Source organism: Panthera pardus, unplaced genomic scaffold (genome assembly GCF_024362965.1).
Source record: "Panthera pardus isolate Hobbes unplaced genomic scaffold, ASM2436296v1 HiC_scaffold_15, whole genome shotgun sequence".
Taxonomy (NCBI): Eukaryota; Metazoa; Chordata; class Mammalia; order Carnivora; family Felidae; genus Panthera; species Panthera pardus.
Genome location: NW_026526710.1, coordinates 35,483,040 through 35,506,588, shown reverse-complemented (window position 1 = coordinate 35,506,588; position 23,549 = coordinate 35,483,040). Strand labels below are relative to the sequence as shown.

Genomic DNA, 23,549 nt, shown 5'->3' with positions numbered 1-23,549 from the left:
CAATCACCATAACACATTTCTTTTTCAGTGATCGTCCTTGCTCAAGTGATTGTAAATCAACCTGCCTTTCTTTGTAAGCACCTTGAAAAGGTAGTTCCTTCTCTCCATGTTTATTGTCTCCACTGTATACTTTTCACTGATACTCCAAGACCCACTGAATTCTTTCTTCTACCACCACGCTAAATTTAAACTACTTGATTAAAATCCCCAATCATCTTTCAATAGTCAAATGTAATGGCTTCTTGTCACCCTTCATTCTTTTTTAAAAGCCCTCTCCTCCTCAGGAATTTCTAACCTGCAAAATATCCATTTACCTTGTCCAGAAAGATCCACTGTCTTTTGGTGTCCAGTTTTGCCATCAAAGAGCTCCATTACATACTTCCCTTTGTCATTCGGAGTGGGCTCATTGATTTGCAGCCAGATCTGCTCCCCGGTGACCCCACTCTTAACTCTGTCTGTGTACTTAATAGCAGTCCCGCTGTTCATATCAAAGAAAACATTGTTATTGTTTGCTTTCACCCAGAGCTCATTTTTACTCTTTCTTGAAGATCTCACCATAGAGTTTTACAGGCTTTCAAACAACATGGGATCCACATATGTTCTGCTTCAGAAAAATTATGGGCCCTGCATCACAGAACTTGGATTCCAAGGTCCAGGGCGGCGGTGAGGGTAGGGGGTCTGACAGTCTGTACATTTAACTCCCAACAGCAGTGTGGGGCCCTAGCCGATTGCAACGCCAATACTTCTCAGTGGTATTAATGATCTTTGTTTTTGCTTGGGTTTATTTGTAGGGCTAAGAGAATCTTTAAAGTGAAAAGGCCAAACTCCATGTTATATTACAGCATATTTCACGCAGATGGTCTACGGCTATAAATCAGATTTTACAAAATAATTAAAAACAGACTTAAGGAGGTTCATCTGTGGCTGAAATCTATTGACATGTACGTGGTTACAAAGCTATTTAAAACATATGTAAATATGTACTTGGTAGGAAGGCCTAGAGTAAATGAAAAGCAGAATCTCTGCCAAAATGAATGAGGCACTTTCTCTGTCCCTGAACGTGAGTTTCTCTAAATTCTGTAGTAGGTCATGAGCAGACACATACATTGCATTCTTTACAAGAGAATGAAAGCAAATAGAACCCTTTGCTTTGTGATCTGATGGCCTAGACATGTTACTGTTATAAATGAGGTAAGAGAGGTAGAGGTAGATATACTCTCAATGATGCTAAAAGAAACTTTATGAAGAGTTTGTAAACACAAGAGGAAATAAGAAAAAAAGGCACAAAACTACTTAATGATAGCAACAATTATGCATAGAGAAAAGACTGGAAGTACATCAAAAAGTTTACCCTATGGCTAAGAAAACTAGAGATGATATCATATTATAAACTCTTTCTAATATGTAATATGATATTATGTGTATTTTCTAAAAGAAGCAATGTGTTATGTTTGTAGTTGTAATAAATAAAATGAACTTTAAAAACAGAAAAACAAAAATCACGACTAAAAAAGTTTCAGCTTTCAAATAAACATTCACAGCATTTTTCTTATACACTACATTCTTTAAAAGCTATTAAAAGTTAAACTGCCATAAAATGAACAGTAATGGAGCCCCTCTGCACCCACAGACTTGAGTCTGAGCAATATATATGTCTTAGACAGTTAGAAAGATAGATAGTCCTCTGGTTTGCTATAATAAATCTGTTTGAAATCTCTAATCTCTGACCAACATGCATAATACCTTACATTTGTAAAGCCCTTCACGGTTTACAAAGTGCCATAACTTTCATTCTCTCATTGGGTCCATCAGTATTATGAGATAAAACAGGTATTATTGTTGCTGTTTCATATGAGAGAAACCTGACATTTCAGAAAATTAAATGACTGGCCTAAGAATCAAAGGAAGATAGGAGCCAAGTCAAGACTAAAGCCCATTTCAAGGTTTTTTTTCCTGTTATGCCGCATATTTACATAAAGACAGTGAAGACAATGAGTCCTTGATTCCTGAATCTTTCATAGGTACCCGGGTACATAAAACAGTCATTCAGCTGACTAGACTGAATAGAGTCAGAGGTTTATGTCTTGCTAGTCTAACAGGAGTTTCCTCAAAACTGAATGCTCTCATTTTTGTGAACAAGTAATTCTTTTAAAGATGATGTAAAGCCTTTTGATTGATGATTCAGTTAATTTATCTTCTCTTATTCTTCAGACTGATATATTAGGATGTCCTAGCTGTCACAGAGGAATTTCCTAGAATTTGATCTATTTTAACTTATAATTACTTTCCTAAAATGTTCTGAAAGAAATAGAACAAAGGAATGAAACCCCAGGCGTTCAAATTGGAATTTTACTCCTTCTCTTCCCACCCCCACGCCCCCCCCCCCCGCTCTGTTTTTTTAAGAACTCAGGAAATGAATAAGAATACGAATAAAAACTGTGTTCTATATCACAATAAAGTCATTTTTAAAGAAAACACAAATGACTGTTTTGTGGGACCCAGCTCTGGTTAAATGTTCAATCTAGACTTTTAAAGCAACACGAACACAGAGTAGTGCCAGGATGAGGGGCTCTGGAGCCAGGCTGTCTGGGCTCAGTTCTCCATCTACCACTTAGTCGTGTGGCCTCAGGCAAATCACCTCCCTGAACCTGAGCTTCCTCATCACCGGGTGAGAATTACTTGCTTCCTAGAATTGTGAATATTAACTAAATTCATACATGGAAAGGGCGTGGAGCAGTGACCAGCATGTTATAAACACCCACTGTAGGGAAGATAAACACTGTTGTGCGCCCCTTCCCAGGGCTGCCACAGTGACCTACTGCCCAGTGGGGCTGCTAAGGAGGTCTGCATCCAAAGAGTGGACTGAAGGGGACTGTACCCCATCAGATGTCTATGCTAGGCTGCAGTTCTCTTTCAGCTCAGGAAATTTCAAGGACGGGCAGAGGTTGAGGTCACGGCCAAAAGTATAATGGGGAGCTGGTTTGACTTAGAAACCTACTTCAGCTCTTAGAATCCCAGAGGTGAACTTGAGTTCACCTATAACACCACAGAGGACCCTGGGATTAGAACAGATATGCAGGCTCAGTCTAGCTCAAACACACATTCTGAAAGTAATCGCAAATCCCCAAAGCCTTCCAGGGGTGGATGAGAAACAAGTTAATGCCCAACTATGCCGACTGCTATCAACGCTAACAACAAACTCAGGCACTCCACTGGGTCAGGTTTCTTTGGTGAATGGCTATTCATTCAAATAACAGGAAATTTGGTGCCTCTTGGTGCATGCTGCTTCAGTTTTGTTCTAGACCATAGCAGGGGTTAGCTGCAGGTAGAGAGGGAAGAATCAGAATCTGGATCTGGATGCCTGGCAAAGCAGAGGTAGCCCAAGGTCTACCGTCTGGAGGTGGAGGTTGCATTATAGAGACGTGTATGGATTATGATAGTTCCCAAATCACAAAGACAGGTGATTTTAGCCATCACTGGCCTCTCCATGTATGTGTTGAGGGAAAGTGCTAACCTTGTCCTAAGGGAATTGTGGGGGTGCTTGTATCCTACACACATCAACGTCAGACCTGAGAAGTAAGAAGGCTCCTTACATGAGAGGAACAGAGGGTTGCTGTTGCCCTCCTCCTGCCCCCCTGCCATGCGCACGTGCACCCACACACACATACATGGAGAAAGAGTTTCTACAGGGCAGTTAAGTTCCCACTTACTTACTTGTGGGACCAGTTAACTTTCAGATCATCCAGATAGTAAGTAACAAAAGAGTACAGCCGTATGCCCTCGGCTTTGCTCTGGATTTTCAGGTCTGTAGCAGACAAAGCTGAAAGAGGAAAACAGCATATTTCATACAGCTGTAAGCCTAACCAGGAGCATAATGAAGCATTGTCACGGGGAGACCATTTTAACTTACCTATTGTCTTACATACTTCAGTCATTAGTTCTTTAAAGGCTGTGGATAGAGAGTCACAGACAGAACTTTAGCATAAAAATGCTCACTAAGGTCAAATCTCAAATTGTTAGTAGCATGTGTTGTCAACATTATCCTGCCTGGTGAAGGGTGTTGGCCATAAGGTGAATTTGCTGACCAAATGAGAATAAGTACTCTTTGAGGGAATAATACTTTAATTTGTATCAACTTTTAAAAGGTCCCTGCTCTTATTTTGATATTTTTCCCCCTCTAATTCTTTGTAACTATATATACATTCTAGAGAAAGCCACCGTGAGATTTCCAGGAAGGTTCTTGGCTTTAGGATTCTCTTCTTCTTAAATCCCAAGAAGTCTTAGTTTACCTAAGAGGAAGTTTTCTCATCTGTGCCATCAACTCATAATGAATTAACCATCCAGGCTCCCTGATATTTCTCAGCCTTATAATGCTTTTTGCCAATAAGCACATTTAGTCTTGCCTCCACGAGGAGCAGGAAGGTGAAATCGAAGTCAGACTCACACTGTTTGTTAGTAATACTGTTAAAGATCTTTTCCAAGAACACACTTGGAAGTTTGGTGGTCACAGGTAGGTCTTTGTTATCATGATATATTTGTTCTTAGAAGTCTCTCAAAAATGGAAATTGCTTTCTTGCTCTGCTAATACCTGAGAGGTTTCACAGTTCACATATAAATCTTTCTTGCCACCTTTTAAGAGTGGACTATTTGGCGACATACTTTTCATAGAATTTTTTTTTAAGTGAACATCTTTTTAAAAAGTAAACCCAATGTGGGGCTTGAACTCACAACCCTGAGAGTAAGAGTCATATGCTCCTCTGACTGAGCCAGCCAGGCTCCCCTCACAGTAGTTCTTGATCCTGGAACATTTTTTATACGGTTGAAACAAAAATGATGCTTTATAATGAAAATGGAACCCTAGGGGACTATGGACTACAAATTCTCTGAACGCCTAAAGTACACTTTTGATATCCACGAAGACTAAACGTGAAGTATTTTTGAATAAAACAGTCGTTCACTCTGCTGGAGTTTCAATTAAAACAAAACCTGTGGACAAACACAGCAGGACTTCAGCCTTACTCACCAGTCTGGTAACCTGCACACAGAACACACAAAATGGACCCTCCCAGTTGGTGGACTGACCTTCATCCACAAGCTTCAGTCTGCTCTTATCTTTTCCTCTGTCGTCTTTCAGGATAACTTCATAAATCCCAGCATCTTTCTTGGAAAACTAAGGGGGGGATGGATACACCACACTGCAGCTTCCAGCAGCCTCAGAGTACCGTGTTTGCACTCTTAAGGTCCTCTGGTTTATAGAACTGCCATCAAATCACACATTAAACAAGCATCTGGCTATGTGAGCAATGAGGAGTTCACAGACGAACGTGTCCATCATCATTTCACCAGCTAGCGGTCCTGATTTTTCACCCTCTAGGGCTATGAAGTCCTTATTCTTTACTTTTCCTTCATATTAAAAACTAATGATCACATATATTTGAAAGATATGGCCTTTTAGACAAAAAAGGAGGTAAAACCCTATACTTACATGAATACTACGCCTGATGTCTCTGTACTTTGAGGGAACAAGTTATCATGAGGCTTAAGAGCAAACCAAGAAGAATCTACTTAATTGCCTTGCCCCTCACCCATCTATGAAAAGAAGTAGCTTAGAGAGGCCAGAGTTGTGGTGTCTAACCAATATTGGTTGGATATCTGACAAATCCATGCATTATCACAAAGTGAGAGTTTTTGTGTTCCTACGGTTTGTTTATTTTTGGGGTGATGTCAAGGGAGGGATCTTTGGAGCAGCTAGAAGTAAGGTACTACAAATGCCTGGAGTTAAGGAATACAGAATCTTATCTCTGTTTTTAGAAGAATGTAGGGTACAGAACTAATAAATTACATTTCACATTTATAGTCACCTACCTCTGTTATAAGCAGTGTACATATGCCATCCTTAAAGTCATGCTTTTCATCCACTGATATCTCTCTTTCATCTTTGTACCACACAATATGAGTCTCCTTCTTAATATTTGCCACCTGGAAGAAAAGCCATAATTATACTTCTTGAAGTAAGGGAATGTTGCTCTTACAAAACTAGTTTCTAATGTAGCATTGGAAAGAAGAAATGCATGAAATTAGAAGACATAGATTTCTTTTTTTTCAAAAATTTTTAATGTTTATTTATTTTTGAGAGAGAGAAAGAGAGAAAGAGAGAGAGCAAGCGAGCATGAGCAGGGGAGGGGCAAAGAGAGGGGGAGACATAGAATCTGAAGTAGGCTCCAGACTCTGAACTGTCAAAACAGAGCCTGACACGGGGCTCGAGCCCATGAGCCTTGAGACCATGTCCTGAGCCAAAGTCAAACACTTAACTGACTGAGCCACCCAGGCACTCCAGAAGGCATAGATATCCGAAGGGATCAATTGAAAGCAATTTTAATTGGTAAAGAGTTTAGAATAAAATGGATACAAATGAATAAACCTAAATCAATAGCACCTATTTCTAGCAGTAAAAATTGACTTTAAGATTGTCTGGTGGACAGAAAAGAATAGATATGTACATGTTAACATGTATACTTAAATAAAATAAATAATAAATATCTGAAAACCATAGAAGACACATCCCATCACATTAAAATATAGCCTGTGTCACAAAAACAAATGGCTTTATCAAAACAACAGAATGAGTAAGCCCCAATGTATATCTAAATATTTTTAAAAAGATGACTGAAGCTTTGCAAAGAAGTGTGGAAGGGAAGTATGTTTGTGAAAACATTTTTTAATTAAAATGTTTTTAGTTTTGTTGAGATAAAATTGACATACAATGTGTAAGTTTAAGGTATATAGCATATTGATTTGATATATGTATATGTTGTGAATTGATTCTCACAGTAAGTTTAGTTAAAAACCATCAAGTATGGTTTAGTAAATTAATTGCTTAGCAATTTTGAGGAAACTCATTTAAATCCTATATCCATACATCATAACATCATACGTTTCAAACTCGTACAGTTAAAGGGATCTTGACCTTTATCTACAATGTTTGCATTTTCTACAAAGAAGACTATATTCTTGTATTTCTGGTGTAATTAATATTGTGTCAAAAGTAAAGACTTCATACAAATCAAGAGAACAATCCTTAAGACCCCACTGAACAACTGAAGAAATGCACACACAATTCCCCAAAGAGGAAATATAACTATATAACAAACTATATAACAAACAGATGAAGAAAATGGTGGTGTGGATTCCTGCAGGAGAGGAGTGCCCAGCTCTGCCTTGCAGGCACGCTGGGGTTCTTGTCCTATATTCTTTTGAGTAGACTAGTTCCAAATGGGGTCCATGATAGTCTCATGAGTCTGAATGTTTAGTTACACATACTCCATTAACTACAATGAATATATAAATTGCTAAATGCGCCTAAACTGCTCTAATAATGAAACAAAGAGCTATGGGAAGACAGAGGAAGGTTCATTCTACCTGCACAAAGAAGGAAAAGGTCTTACAGAAAAGATGACTAAGCTGGGACTAGAGAAAAGATTTTGTCGGAGAAGCTGAGACAGCATAAGGAACAGGCACTGGAACAGCATAAGTACATAATGTATGAATATCTAGATTCTATTTTTAGGCTTCCGTGGTTGTTCAGAATCTGGGCAAGGGGCTGATTCTCCTGAGGAAAGCCATCAGAACAGGACACCGGAGCTCACATCCCAAAAGGCTAGTACAACAGGAAGCAGGATAGATGTGTGGGCCCCTGGGAAAGGGTGGTTTGCGGGGTGGGCGGTTGTGGAGGAGAAAGTGAGCCAGGGGCTGTATGGCAGTGGACAGCCAGGAGGAGAGAGAGGGTTTTGGCTGCTGCCTGAGAAACTGCTTTTAGGAAGCTTTGCCATTTCCATTGAGACTAAAGCCTAGAATTTAATTTTCAGACACATTTCTGGGAGACTGATGTTTCTGTAACTTTCATCAGACTTAGAAGAGACGGGGGCGCTTGGGTTCTGGCTTTGCTAGTGCCAAATGCCAGATCCATGCTTCTACTTGGAGCCACTGTCTGCTGTCATGACCTTTACACTCCGACCTCATCCAGCAGTTCCCTGTCCAAAACATTTTGGTGACTCACTTGGCTGAACACACCATGTGCCAAGGTATAAAATGATTAAGGGTGTGATATGGCCTTTTTTCCCCTAAATCTTTCCCAAGGCCTAATGAGAGCTGTACACTCTTCATCAAACCTCTCCCCTCCTGGCAGCATGCTGGTTCCAGAACCAGCCTCTGAGCTAGCCAATACTCAAAGGAATTGTTGCACCAGTCACAGAATATAGATACGAAATTGCTAAATTTCCAGGGAAGGACAGTGTATCTAGAATGATGGTGGAATAGATCTACTAGTTAGAATGCACATTTGGCCTGAAACAAAGACCATGTGAGATTCTTCTGAGATTAATAATTTTTAAAGAGTTGGGAGTGGGGAAGGAAGAATGAATAGGCAGAGCACAGAGGCTTTTTGCTTTTTAGGGCAGTGAAAAAACTCTGAATGATGCTACAATGGTGGATACAAATCATTACATATTTGTCCAAACCCATAGCATATATAATGTCAAGAGTGAACCCTAATGTCAACTATGGACTTTGGGTGATTATCATGTGTCAGTGTAGGATCATCAATTGTAGCAAATGTGCAACTCTGGTGGGGGATGTAACGTAGGTGGAGGCTGTACATTTGTGCGGACAGGGCCGGGTATATGGGAAATATCTATATCTTCCCTACAATTTTGCTGTGAACCTAAAATTGTTCTAAAAAATGTAAAGTCTTGGGGCGCCTGGGTGGCTCAGTCAGCTAAGCAACCCACCTCAGCTCAGGTCATGATTCATGGCTTGTGAGTTTGAGCCCCGTGTCGGGCTCTATGCTGACAGCTCAGAGCCTGGAGCCTGCTTCAGATTCTGTGTCTCCCTCTCTCTCTGCCCCTCCCTACTTATACTTTGTCTCTGCCTCTCTCTCTCAAAAATAAAATAAACATTAAAAAGCTTTAAAAAAAAAAAAAACCCACAAAGTCTTAAAAAAAGAAAAGAAGAGCCAGTCCTTATTAGCTAAGGTGTAATGAATAGGAGCCATCATCTTGTCTTCCCATATTTTTATGTTGTTTTATCTTATTTTATGTTTCATTTTACTTTATGCTTCTTACCAACCAATGATTACAGTAACATTCAACAGTAAGAATGTGTCACTTAGCATTTTGGTTCAAATGGAGGAGATGAAAAATTGATCTTCCTTTTCTCACATTCTATTTTATCTTTATTTCCCTTATATCAAATATTAAAAACTTATCTACTTCTTACCTTGCATTTCAATAGGACATTACATTCACCAGTCACTTCCCAGCTCAAATACTCAACAAAATGAGGACCTATAAAATTTTAATGACATCAGTAATCACCCTATTAACCACAAATGCAAAATCAAAGCTCATTCTTAAATTCTAAAGCGATACATGTGTGAAGTGATATTTTAAAATTCAAGATTAATTTTCAAATATTTAAATGGATACATATTTAATAATAAATATTTTCAATTATTTTTTATTTACCAGGGCATTATTAACATAAGCAAAAATAATGCATTTTAACTTGTTATGGAAATAATCTTGGAATATTTTGTTCAAGAAATTGAAGTTATTCTTTTTACTCACTGCCCATTTTTACCTTGTTTCCTGATCCATTCTTGCCGCTGGAATTCAGCTTCTTTCTGGAGCTTTTTATAAACTAAAGATTGAAAAATAAAGAAGTATGAAACTGAGTTGAGTGGTATAAATGTATATGCCAGTCACCGTGCTAAGTGATTTGTACTCATTATTATAACGCTCATACATCATGACCCCCTATTTGTTGTAAGTCTTCATGATGAAGAAGTAGGCTTAGAAAGGTTAAGTAAATTGTTTAAGGTCATTGCGCTAGGAAATAGTGAAGCAGTATCGGAAGTTGCAAATGTAGAGATCTGGCCAACCTTCCCAAATGCCACACTTGCTAAATGCCACATTTTACATCTTGGTGGTTTCTACAGTGGCTTATGGCAGCTGACATATAATCTAGTTCTAAAGTATGACTAATTGATTTGGCATACACTACTTTTGCATATTTTTCTTCTTAAGTAATTTAAAGTAAGTACACAATATAAGGTAGGAGCATCTTTCCTGAGATACATATACAGACTTGGCTGTGTTGCAATCTCCTTCACTGGAGAATTTTAGTAATAAATACTTGTTTATATATGAGATGACTGAACTGCAGTCTTCCCTGTGGGCTAAGGATAAATCTGGTGTCTATGAAGTGAAGTACTATGGAAAGTATTAACTGAAAATTGGATTCCAATTTTGAAATACAAGAAGCAGTTCCTACTGCCTTCCACGCGACTACTTTTGTGCCATGGGTGTTTGCATTGAAGGGAGCAGGGAAATCTTTCAGCTGATGTTTCACAGAATTCGTACCATCTCCAATGAGAACAAGAGTAGAATGGCCAACTGCTTTTCCATCTTGAAGCTGGAAAGTGTATGTGCCCTCATCCTCATCCTGTAGCTTTTCCATGAACATTTCAATTATGCCAGTGTTTCGGTCAACATGCATCTTATATTTCTTCAGTGTGAAAAGGAAAACAGAAATCAGTGAGCTAGATATGATGAGGATGCCTGATAGAATAAACACAAACTCCAAAGAATCATAATGTTAACACAATTTCTTGTTCACACTTTTTTTAGATGCAAGCTTTCAAAATCTTGTGCCCAGGAAAAGGAAAACATTACATGGAATAGATGACCTTGACCAGAAATGATTACTAAAATCTCTGAAATTTAATTTTTTAAATACAAATAAAGTTTTATTATCCCAAGTCACAAATTTTGTCAAAAACGTGTTTTTAGATTCCCATTTTACCTTCCAGATTACATTAGCTTCAATTAGCAGAACAATGCAAAAAATAGGCAGCATGCAGATGTGTTTTGGCTCATTCATGATTATATCCCTAGCATCTTGTACATGCGTGGTATATAGCAGGCAATTAATAAATATCTGCTGAATTAACATGTGAATAAAAATGCTTCCAAAGCATTTGAAGTCCATTTGTTCTTAATAAACTGAAATTGCCCTACTGAACTGTGCTTATTTTATCATACTACTTAGGCAACTTCTTTTCAATGTAAAGATAAATCTTAGCTCTGGCATACAAGCACAAGTTCTATAATGGATTGGAATTAATAAAGTTCTCCTATAACTTGTCACAGAATGAAGGCTCACGTCTGGGATCAACTCTGTGCTGCAATTCATGCCCTAGACGTTCCCCTGAAGGAAGCCAGTCTCCAACTGAGACCACATTCTTGCTTAGCTGTCATCTACCTTAGCTTGTTTCCCTAATCCCCACTCCTGAGAGTACTCTCCCATAAATCAATTGGAAGAGAAACTTATTTCAGACTGTCCTTCTAAGGAACTTAGCCTAAGACAGTAATTTCCACCCAATGAAATAGTATAAGAACTAATTTCGATGACAATGGGCAGGTCTCCAAGTTCAGGGTACGTATGTGTATGTGGGCAACAACATGAAAGCGTGTGCGAACACATGAAGGGAGTGTGTCTATGTGCACGTGTGCATGAGTGGTCAGAGGGTGATGTCAACGCTGCTTTTCCTTCCCCTCCATTGGTCAGGTGATGAGCACACAGTCAATGAGAATATTCTGAAAACAGGGAGAAGATGGGCCACAGTGGACTCTGCGTGACCTATTCGGGCTCTACACACAGTTGCTAAATGAGTTGAAAAGAAATACATTACATATTCTTTTGCTATTTATGTGATTCATTCTCCCCTTCACTAACGAATTCTGAAATGTTTTAAAAACATATCTTGATGAAAGGAGAACAGGTTGTTAATATTGGCCACAAGTCACACTTCTCTCCCATCTTCTGAGTCTCTCATTCATACCCGTGATAGCACAGGTAAGAGCCAGAGCTCCTAAACCCAAATTCTTCAGTACCACTGAGTGCTGGCCTGATCCTGGCTCTACTGATATCCAGGGAGGACAAATAAAGTGTAGATGTTGTAACTCTGTCTATGGAAACTATGTGTTGAAAGCAAAGCAAAGAGTAGATATACACAACTACCTATGTAAATAAGATATCAATAGACATACACACACAGAAATGTAGAATCAGACCAAGAAGTATAAACCGATATGTGTATTACAAAACTGTAAGAATTTGTGATTCTTCTGAGTCTTTAAACTTTTTCTTACAATAAAATGTATTGCATTTTAACCAGAAGACCAATGAAAGATATTTTTACTGTAATTTTTTCTGAGCCATCAGAATAATAGAAGCCATTTCTTCCCCCGTGAAGAACCAAGTTCCTGTTGGGGTTTCTGATGGGAGTATGTGAGTTTAGTTAAGCGTTCTTGCTCCTCTGACTTCTCAGGAGAGCAGCTCCATTTGCACGGGTAACAATACTTCTTGGTTTGCCTGGGACAGTTTTGGTTCGATTGTTGTCCTGGAAAAATTATTACTGGAACCCTCTTTCATTCTCAAAAGTGTCCCAGTTTCGATAATACGATATAGTCAATCTATATTTTCCTCTCCTTTTTTTTTTTTTTACATATGAAATGACTTAAACCCCACCACTCCATGCTCAGTGGTTTTCATGACAACTTACCCGCATCTTAATAGGGCTTCCTCAGTACATTCTACAGTGATAAGTTTAGAATCTAAAAAGCGTAAAACATACCGGCCCTTCAAAAATCTCCTTGTCGTTAAATATGTAGGTGACCTTGGTGTTGGCAGATAGCTTCTCAGCCTGCATCCAGAACCGAACCTGGCCTTTCTCCAAAATTTCAACTGCCAACTCTGACTTAACTGGAACAACTATGCACAATAAAAATAAAAATAGCAATTTTATTGGTAACCAATTGTATTGATACAGATTTTTCAGTGAAAAAAACACTCAACAGAAATGACAATATAGCACCTTGCTTCTGGCAAAGCCTGGAGGCAGTAAGAAAGTTGTAGAGAAAGAACGATATTCAGCGATGGAAGACCTGGATTCTAATCCTGCTGCCACATTGGGCAGGTCATTCCCCTTCTCTGAGTCATAGATGTCTCAACCGTAAAAATGAGGAAGATGAACTTACCTCCAGGGTTCCTTCAGCTAACCTGTGTGACTCTCTACTGTAGCTTTGGTTAGGTTTATTTAGGGACAATAACAAAGTGTGATGAAATAGCCTTGGGCTGGCCCCAGGAGATCTGGAGCCTAGTCCAATGTCAGTGTCAGCAACTAACAAACTGTGTGATATTAGGCAGATTACTTCACATATCTGGACCTCAGTTGACTCGTTTATAAATGAAGGGGATTGAACTGAATGTCCTAAAGGGTCAAGATAGTTTCCAGCACCAACATTCTATAATCTCAATTGCTTCAAAATATTGGGAAAGGAGTTAAATTTTATTTTTTTCAACAACTTAACTCTCTGTGGACATTCTTTCAAATGTTTTTAAAGATGAATTTTAAAACAGAATTAATTTTGATTATATATATAAGATGAACCAGCTTATCATTTAAACTCTATTCATCCCACTGGTATACCAGTTCATTTAAGTTCTTAGACTAGGCAAAATTTCAGAGGCAAATACTTGAGCCACTATTGAGAAGGTATATTAAAATATGGCATGGCTTACCTCATAAAGAAAGTGAAGAAATCATATGATATCTCTGATTTATACCTGTATCGCTTCAGCCATTTAAGTCTGAATGAAATTTCAGTCTTTGGCTGATATCTCTCAAAGACCATTTTCTAAATTTCTTGTAACTTGAAAGTGTTCTTTATAAAGGCTCTTGCAACCAATGGTTTTGTATCAGAGGTGACTCCAGGGCAAACTTTGTGGAAAAGCATGGTTGTTTCTCAAAGTTTAATAGTCCTTCACTTCCTTTAGGAGAAATCATCACCCTTTGCTTTCTCTAAACTGTTCTCAAACTAACCTGAAAATTTCAACACATGCTACATTTTAAATTGTAAGCTTCCCAAACTTGTATGAAATGTATATCAATATTTCTTTGTACTTATCCTAAAACTATCCTTTCTAAGCTTAAGGGATGCCTATCATTTGCACTATTCCATAGTCACTGTAAAACTCAGTTACAGATTTGTTCCAATGCAGAACTAAAAGGAGGCTCAGATGTCATCTACTGAGGGGTGTCCACAATGGGCAGAAAATGGGCTCTGGTGTCACACCATGCCCTTGGACAGTTATCTCCTCTAAAACCTTGCATTCCTCACTTGCTAACATGGATATTATCTGCCTCATAAGACCACCAAGAAGAGTGAATATCATACCAGAAGACACTAAGACACTGTGAATAATGACCAGTGCTCAAGAAATGTTAGTTCTTTCTCTCTTAATTTACTGATGAAAAAAGTGACCTCCAGGAAAGGTTAGTAACAAATCTGAGTAGCAGAGCTGAGACCAGGGCTATGCCCTCGATTCTGTGCTCCTCCTCGTCCTGGATGTCCACTCTGAAGAACACTAGTGGTTTTCCAGTGTGAACATGTCTGAGTAAGGCACCATGGACAGACTCTAGGCTTGTGAGAGCAGAAGCTAAGCTTTCTCGCTACAGAACACTCCTGCTTGCTACTAGTAACTCTTAAGGGGAATGGAAAGTATAATCTGTCCTAGAAAAGTCTGGAGACCTTGTTCTGGGAAATCTAATACATGAGTGATGAGGTTATCTAAGAGGGCCAGAGTGGTGGTGGAGGAGAAAGGGCATGCCCTCCTGGAAGTTTCAAGCTCCCTTAATATTCATGGTTCTCTCTGAGTAATAGGAAAATCACCAGAGGAAACACTGGCCACCAGTAATGCCAGAGAGGGTGTGGTGGCAAACAGCAGGTGCACACACAGTAACAGTTCATGTCCTGGTTAGTGACAGACTACTTGGGCTTAACCACGGGTATCCGCTGTGTACCTGTGGTCTAGTTACCTAATCTCTCTGGGCCTCAAAGTATACATCTCTAAAATTAAATCACCTTAGAACTGAAACTTTTCAGGTCATTGTGGAGTTTAAATGATATACTCCATTCAAGCACCCTATAAATACACTGGCATATAATCAGTGCTCTATAAATTTGGCTATTAATATTTTTGTACCTCTTTCTTCTTCCAGTCAATTCAACAAAACCCTACAACTACCCCTGATAAAATATAATACACTGATACCTAAAAGGACATACCAAATAGATATAAGTGATGTGTATGTGCTTGCATATACCTGCGCACATAGGTACACGTGGGATAATAACCAAGAGATATTATGCAAGCCATTGGCGATACTGAAGTATACCTTCCATCATCTCCCTCATAATACCTTGAAATCTTTGGAGAATAAAGTAAGTTTCTCTCAAGTAGGTTGCCTCTGTATACTGCATCTTAATATCAAAGCTGGTAAGACCCGCTAGGCTGTTTTCTGTTTTTAGTTTTATACATATTTTTTTTCTTCTTCTCAGTCCTAAATTTCTTTAGGCTCTTTTCTCTGGCAGTTAATTTCCTCCAGCAAAATATCTGTTTTTTTGTATGTTTAAGGCATATGTTTAGTGGTTTTCAAAATATTTTTGAAAACAGCTTAAAGTAGGAGAATTTACTGTGCCAAGGGCTAAAGGAACACCATACTCTTTTTTCACATTCGGTAAGAAGTAAGACCCATTTAAAACTTTACAAAATCTCAAGAAAAGACTTAATTATGTGTCAACATTTACCAGAAGGAAGTGGGCATAAATTGAGAAACTAGATATGCTACTTTGACCCTATCATCAGATCTCTGAAAATATTCATGTAGTGGCCAAGCTGATTTAGTAGTGGTGGGGGAAGAAAAGTGTGGGAGCTGTATTATTTAAAATGCTGCTTCGAGGCACTTGGGTGCCTCAGTTGGCTGAGTGTCCAACTCTTGAGTTTGGCTCAGGTCATGATCCCAGGGTCATGGGATTGAGCCCTGCATCTGGCTCTGTGCTGAGCTTGGAGCCTACTTAAGATTCTTTCTCTCTTGCCCTCTCTCTAACACTTATGTGCTATCTCTCTCTGTCTAAAAATAAAAATAAAATAAAATAAAATAAAATAAAATAAAATAAAATAAAATAAAATGCTGCTTCAATGGGCTAAGCAAATCACCCTTGGGTTGGGAGATCTGATACTTGAATGTCAGAGTTTTTAACACATCCTTGAGTTCTCTCTCTCTGCCTACCCAATGCCATACCAGGGCTCTAATAAAAAGGGAACCTCAGTTTGCTACTATTCTCTCCCCTAGAACCAGTAATTCGAGTGATTATGTTTATGCAAAATAAAATATCTCAGCATCCATGACAGCGAGATTGGGCAATTACTGCCTCCAAGTCCATAAGATCACTGAACTTCAGGGAGGCTTGGGCACCTCCAATTCAACACTAACACCCAATATTGTCTCATCTCCATCCTTTAAGCTAAATGTAAATGTCGTTTGGATCAGCTGTTGCCCAGATGCTTTGCCAATGTTTATTGTCTAACTAGATAAGTGGAAGCTGCTGTTCGTCTCCATTTCTACCAATGTTTGAAAGTAGACCGTGATCACTAATGGTCAGCACAGTGACCCTCTCCTTCACTCCCTACTTCACAGCCCTGGGGACATGAAGGGAGAGCATCCTGTACAGCTTGTAGAAAATCTTCTACAAGTGGGTTTTTTGAGGATCACTATTCTACTTCAATTAGTATTTATGTTTTTCCTGAAGAGCTCAAGGATCAACCAATACTATATTATCTCTCACAACATCTCTATACAGTAGGTGCTATAAACTATTACAACAGCCACTGCTAGTAAAGATACTAAGTAAGGCACAGGGAAATTAAAATGAGTTTCCCAGATTCATAGACTGGGTCAAAAGTACTGAATAAGGAGAGTACAGGCCAAATATCTACCTTCCATACAATTAAAAAATGATAATAACTTTTAAGACACCATGGTATTACTTTTCCAGTTTCATAGTGAATAAGCATACAGACAAAAAATGGTTCTCTCCCAGAATTCAGAAAGTCTGTATCCTACTTTCACACCCCATAAGCATGTTGCTGTGCTGCTTTGTTGAACAAATGTGGTTTTGAACCACTGAGGCCAATAGTCACCAACACTCAGCCTCACAATGGAACAAGCATTCCTTGGTAATGGAAAAGAAGTCAGATAATTGGTTCCAGAGCAGTGTTTGTTTTTTAATCATAGCCTTCACTGGGACTTTCAGGAAAGCTTCAGACCTTCCTCCTAGAAAAATGCACATATACAAACATGCAAGGTTTTGTCTATGGTCTGGGATCACGGTATAATTTCCTGAGTTCCTGAAAATTCTGTATCAGCAAAGGAATTATATTTTAGGGACCAAACAGTAAAAAAAAAAAAAAAAAAAAAAAAAAAAATCCTGGTTTAAAAGAGTGAGTGTGGATTATCACTCCCTAATTGTTTTCTCAAATTCTAGGGTATAACTTTCTAGATAATCCCCTAGTTTGGTCAATAGATATAAGTGGCAAGAGATCTTATCAGGCCAATGGAACTTTCCGGGTGTCATTTCACACTTCTTTCTCTTCTTTTAGGTGTCAAATGCAAAATTTAATCTTTTATGTGGAAAGTGCTTTATTGAAGAGTTTGTAGATAGTGCAGAGAGATTCTTTTTCCGACTAAGGCATCTTTACCTTATTTTCCAGGAGTTTAAAATGGTAGATAATGTCTTTAGATTATCTTTAATTAGAGGTATGATTCTTCTATTATGTGCTGACATTAAATTGCTCAGGAAGAGGTTGGTTTGCCTAAAAAACATGCAAATTAATGTATCCAGAATTATATAATATATAGGGTTCCAAAATACATAGGCAAAAGGTGAAGAACTTGATTATTCAGCTGTTACACCTACGTAACCTGACACTTCACTATGTCACAGAGCATGTGACATTTTTTCTATGTTAGTATTTGTATCTGTTTAGAACAATGGCAAAGATAAAAGCAGCACTTCTGGAAAGTGCATTTGTAGCTACCAGTCTATATTCCATTGTGTGTTCTCAAGAGCCTCTTGTCTTGACCCTGTCAGAGTTGTCTTCTGACCTATTCCAGAAGTCACCACCTAGCAGGATTGCTAAACTCTGTGAATGTACTGTGGACACTTACTTGGAAACTTGTGTTCTTGGCTGAGAGCTAGTAAACGTTTCAACTCTGTAGGGAGAAAAAAAAGAACAATTAAACTACTAAAACAAAACTCACCTGATCCCAGAGGATCATTGATGAATCAGAGCAGCATTAGACTTATGAATGGATTGATTTTAAGCTTACCGTCCTCGTCTATCAGGTAGCTTGACGCTATCCCATCCGTGTCTGTTACATCGCAGGAGTAAATACCTATGTCTTCCGTCCCAAGGTCCTTGAAGGTCATTTTTGTCCTGCAGAACAGAATACTCTTGTTAAGAAGGGAGGCTGTCCAGGGTCTGTGGGCTGGCGTCCTGTACTGTCTCCAGGTGATTACCTATGCGACTTCCTTCATTGGGAGCACTTGCTCCTAACTCCCCTACTGACCTAAAACCTGCACATTCCTGCAGCTTCTGGGAAGACTTTCCTGACCTCCTCCTGGGACTGCAAGGATGACAGGCAGACAGGAGTGGGGAGCTGGTACAAACCTCCCATCCCCAAGCTATGTTGCATATCAATGCCCATCCCCCAGAAAGATATTTTTAACTGATCAGCCCTTGCTGGGGGAAACTAAAAAAACATTTTCCTCCACAGGGCAGAACTTTCTGTTGACAACTCCAAGTGCCCCTCTTATGTTAGTTAACCTCTGAACTTTCCTTTTTGAGGTTATCATACTGTATTGGTATTACCTATTTTATTATACGTATGCCTCCACTATATAGTCATTGTGCCTTTAGGGACGAGATATGTTTTATTTCCTGTTGTGTCTCCCAGCATCCAATAGTTTTCTGACACATAATATGTGCTTAGTAAATATTTGTGGAATGAATAAATGAATGGGTCAATGGTTTAGTTCACTGTGTTTTCTAACTTTGGTGAGTGATGTTGCTACTCATTGTCTAAGATCAGCCAAACATAAATGTGAGCCAAGTGCACAAATTGGAAGAAAAAATGTATAGTTTGATTGCCTTTTCTTTAATCAGATTTATGTTTTACTTCAAGGACTTTATAGCATGCTGATGGAAAAATGTCTTTTAGTTATATTCAATATGTCCTTGTCATCCTCCAACAAAATTACTATTTCTTTATTTTTGAGATATTTTGGGCGTCTTTGTAATAAAAATAATACTTAAAAGCATTTTGCTTTACCAAATGCAATCCAATATGGTTGGAACCAAAAAAATATAAAACTTGCTAAACAAGGCAAAGTAAAAAGAAAACTTAAAATCTTGGATGTGAAAGAAGTAATTGATCACAAAATTAATCTTCGATCTCTCCCATTTTATAGAAAAAGAAATTGGAGGCCCATGGAACTTCAAAGCTACCCCAGGTCACAGAGCTGGCCCCTGGTAGGGCTAGGGCTAGAACTCATCTGTCCTCTGCTTTCCAAACAAGGTTCATTCCAGTGTATTATTATGTCATTCTTAAGTGGGGGTGAAAAAAACAGACGAGATTATACCTATTTCGTTTAATTCACTATAACTTGAATCAGCAAGCAGCAAGTTCTTCCTTGCTCCCTCCCCATAAGCATCCTCACCATTACTTTAGGATTATAAAGTTTCATAAAATAATGAAAAGCATCATTAAAGCTGACTTTTAAAATGTCAATTAAGGCTTTTCCAACATCGCAAATTTGATAACATATAAGAAAGCTTTTTAAATGAAATAACATGAAAGCAGGATTGTTATTTTTTAAGGTTGACGTTATTACTTTTTACATGACCAAATATAAAATATTTGTGATTTCATCCCCTTATGCCAAGTATTTGAGATAGAAAGCAAAGCGCTTAACTTCACTCTCCTATCATTAAAGGAAACCCATTTAATTTTGATTGAAATGGTACATACTTGTTGCCTTTGCTCTCAACGTCTAATCGTGGAGAGCCCTCAGTGGATACATAATCTTTGGACCAGTTGAACTGAGAATTTGGAGTCATCTGATCACATTCAAAATTCAATGAAATTACGCCATCATCATCCACATTTACAACAACCTCTTTGGTTCCTAGAAGATCCAAAACAAGGCACTGATTATTTCCTAATAGAAATCAACAAAGTGAGAATTCCTTACTTTGGGATCCATTACTTTGGCCTTCAAGCAGGGCCTTGAGCCTGTGCAAGAGAAAAGACCCAACTGCTCACTATGGATGGACAAGCCTGCATCCTGCTGTACAATTCAACTTCTATACTGCAACATGGAATTTAATTAATGTGCCATATTTTTCAGGTAGAGACACCACCAGTCTAGGGCTGAATAAAAATTGGTTGATGTGACTTAAAGTACAGTTATAGGAGCAAGTTGGTCATAATAAGGAGGACAAGGCAGCCCTGGGCAAAAGGAAAGTTGAATGATCCTTGTTAGGACTGAATTGATGACTTTTGCTTCAATAACACCCATATCCAGCTATTCATCAGGAAAGGATAGATAATAGATAAAGAAACCAAAGGGGAGAAACAGAGGTGGTAAAAATTGCCTATAGTTACATGATTAAAGTTTGTAAATCATTTAAAAAATGATGAAATACATGGAAACTTGTTCTGTTTATCAAGTAAGCATATATAAATCTAAAGATGCCCCTCTAGATTAGAATGACAGCAATCTAGACATGACTGTTATTGAACTGTATGGAAATTTAAATGGAAATTAATTTCAAGAGATCCAGATGTTTCAAGAAGATTGGTTTTTAGCTTTTAAAAGAAAACAATTCAGTTAGTGTTTTGAGTTCTTATGTTTTTGTGAGTTATAATAAATTGCACCTGCATCTAATCTGGCGATTCAAAGAGTTTGTATAGCACATAAAACATTCACATCTATGCATAAATCCAGTTTGAAAGGTAAAATGCTCTTCTCAAGTTGACACTCATTCAGTTACCAGTCTAAACTCAGTTTGTTTCCATATGTTAGAAAAAATATATTCAATCTGAGAAAGGTACAGGTTTGTTTTTTTTAAAGCATTAAAAGGGGCACCTGGGTGGGTTAGTCTGTTAAGTGTCTGACTCTTGACTTTGGCTCCTCAGGTCACGATCTCACAGTTCATGGGTTCGAACCCCTCATCAGGCTCTGCGCTGATGGTGTGGAGTCTGTGTGGGATTCTCTCTCTCTCTGACCCTCCCCTGCTCTCTCTTAAAATAAATAAATAAACTTAAAAAGAAAGCATTAAAAAAGTCTTCCAATAGATACTGCCAAAAGACTGAAGTTTTTCTCTCTAAATTGTAAGAAGTCAGCATCCTGGCTTACTGTGCAGTAAAACTTGTCAGGGGGAAAAAATTGCAAAACTCCTCCCAGGGGAAGGCCAAAAGAAAATGAGTGCCCAAACTGTGCAAGGAAACATGAAGATCTTGGTTCCTAAGCCAGGCAGTTGATTTAATTTGTGTCCTTACTGATGGCAGTGTGTGCTTCAATTATAAATTCCCAAAAAGTGATTTTTTTTTTAATTTTTTTTTAACGTTTTATTTAGTTTTGAGACAGAGAGAGACAGAGCATGAATGGGGGAGGGGCAGAGAGAGAGGGAGACACAGAATCGGAAGCAGGTTCCAGGCTCTGAGCCATCAGCCCAGAGCCCAACGCGGGGCTCGAACTCACAGACCGCGAGATCGTGACCTGAGCTGAAGTCGGCCGCTTAACCGACTGAGCCACCCAGGCGCCCCTCCCAAAAAGTGATTTTTAACACATGGAATAGCTACAGAAGACTACTTCTAGTGATTTTTAAAATTACTTTTTAAAAAACAAACAGAGGGCTATTTTCATATTTGGCTATAAACTGAAATAATGATCAAATAAAGACTTAATTATATTTAAGTGAAATGTCCCCCATGTATTACTTCTAAAGGGCTGAGTCTACTCTACTGAAAGTTGCAGACCATATTTTAGTTCTACTCCTGATAACATATGATGAATCCTTACCATCCATTATTGTATAACAAATAGTGAGAAAGTTCTCCCATTAAAACTTAAGAAAAGACTAACACCTAAGAGTGTGGAGGTTGAGGCAGTGTTAGAATACACGGCATGGTTGAGTCACAGAGAGAGTACAAATAAGAAAATTTCTGTATATCTGTGTTGTTATGAAGAGGAAAGAAATGACAGAGGTTGACTAAACCTTCCTTGCTATTTGCATAATATCTATTTTGGAGGCATGATGGATTATTCATATTAATCATTCATTGTCTGATCTGTAATCCCTTTTAAAAGGAAGTGAATCATCCATATGCTTGCTGTTTATTATACTAGAGGCATGATTTAAGTTTACAACAGAAAAAAAATATTGCTTAGGTCAAGAATTGTGAGGTTTGCTTTTATTAAAGTGAAAGATTTTACTTCATTGCAAAGGAGTTACAAAACTGAAAGAATATGAATAGTATATAATTAGCTTAGCTGTTTTCTCAATTCCACAGCTAGCCTTTGTGCAGTAACACTTCATCCATCTGGAACCCTGCCCAAAACCAAGAAGTAAGGAAAACAAGCCCCTAAGTGGCAGTGCTGATGTGACAAAGTCCACACACTAGTATTCCTGAACACTCACTGGAGAATTCTGTAGATCGTCACTTGGAATCTGTTTAAACTTCACTTCGAGAAAGTTGGTTGGTTGGTTTCTGTCAGCAGATTAAACCCCCAAAGCACAGGGAAGCAAAAAACTACTCTCAGCAGGTACACTGAGAATAAGGAAAATGACAGCAAGAGAGGAGGCAGAAAACATAAATGGAGGCATAAAGGCATATTTAAAGAGGGACAAATGGCTCCTCACTCCTTAATGACATCATTGTATTCCAACACTGTACAATAAATAAGGTTGATCTTGATGGCCCTGAGTCACACCGAAAGAGGTAAATAAGATTCAGTACACTGCATCCAAGGTTGAAAAGTACATACTAAAATGTCCAATCTATTTCAAAAGACTTTTTATCAAAGAGTTTTAGAATGTATTTTCAAATCTTAATGCTTCAGCAGTAAATTCTCAGGTAAATAGAACAACCGGGAATTTAAAACAATAATTTGTTCAGGTTTTTTTTTTTTATTGAGGAAAATTTAGTCTATAACATATAAGTTTCACAGATGGCTAACAGACACATGAAATGATGCTCAACATCACTCGTCATCAGGGAAATACAAATGAAAACCATGATGAGATATCACCTCACACCTGTTAGAATGGCTAAAATTAATAACACAGGAAACAACAGATGTTGGTGAGGATGTGGAGAAAGGGGAACCCTCTTGCACTGTTAGTGCAAATGCAAACTGGTGCAGCCACTCTGCAGAACAGTATGGAGGTTCCTCAAAAAGTCAAAAATAGAACTACCCTGTGACCCAGCAATTGCATTACTAGGTATTTACCTAAAGAATAAAAAAGTACTGATTTGAAGGGACACATGCACCTTGACATTTACAGAAGCATTATCAACA

The 23,549-nt window shown here is 38.3% G+C and overlaps 1 protein-coding gene across 3 annotated transcripts in view; it reads right to left on the bottom strand.

The window, feature by feature from the left end:
* Window positions 1-23,549, bottom strand: part of MYOM1 (myomesin 1) — a 154,168-nt gene that overhangs the window by 9,003 nt on the left and 121,616 nt on the right. For all 3 annotated transcript variants that reach the window (XM_053902473.1, XM_053902474.1, XM_053902472.1), the window contains 12 exons: window positions 19,994-20,150; window positions 18,293-18,399; window positions 18,131-18,175; window positions 12,695-12,831; window positions 10,419-10,563; window positions 9,637-9,696; window positions 9,274-9,341; window positions 5,866-5,979; window positions 5,083-5,170; window positions 3,911-3,949; window positions 3,715-3,820; window positions 315-478 (listed from right to left, as the gene is read on the bottom strand). In XM_053902473.1, the coding sequence (XP_053758448.1) occupies window positions 315-478; window positions 3,715-3,820; window positions 3,911-3,949; window positions 5,083-5,170; window positions 5,866-5,979; window positions 9,274-9,341; window positions 9,637-9,696; window positions 10,419-10,563; window positions 12,695-12,831; window positions 18,131-18,175; window positions 18,293-18,399; window positions 19,994-20,150 (1,230 nt within the window). The remainder of the gene's footprint in view (window positions 1-314; window positions 479-3,714; window positions 3,821-3,910; window positions 3,950-5,082; window positions 5,171-5,865; window positions 5,980-9,273; window positions 9,342-9,636; window positions 9,697-10,418; window positions 10,564-12,694; window positions 12,832-18,130; window positions 18,176-18,292; window positions 18,400-19,993; window positions 20,151-23,549) is intronic.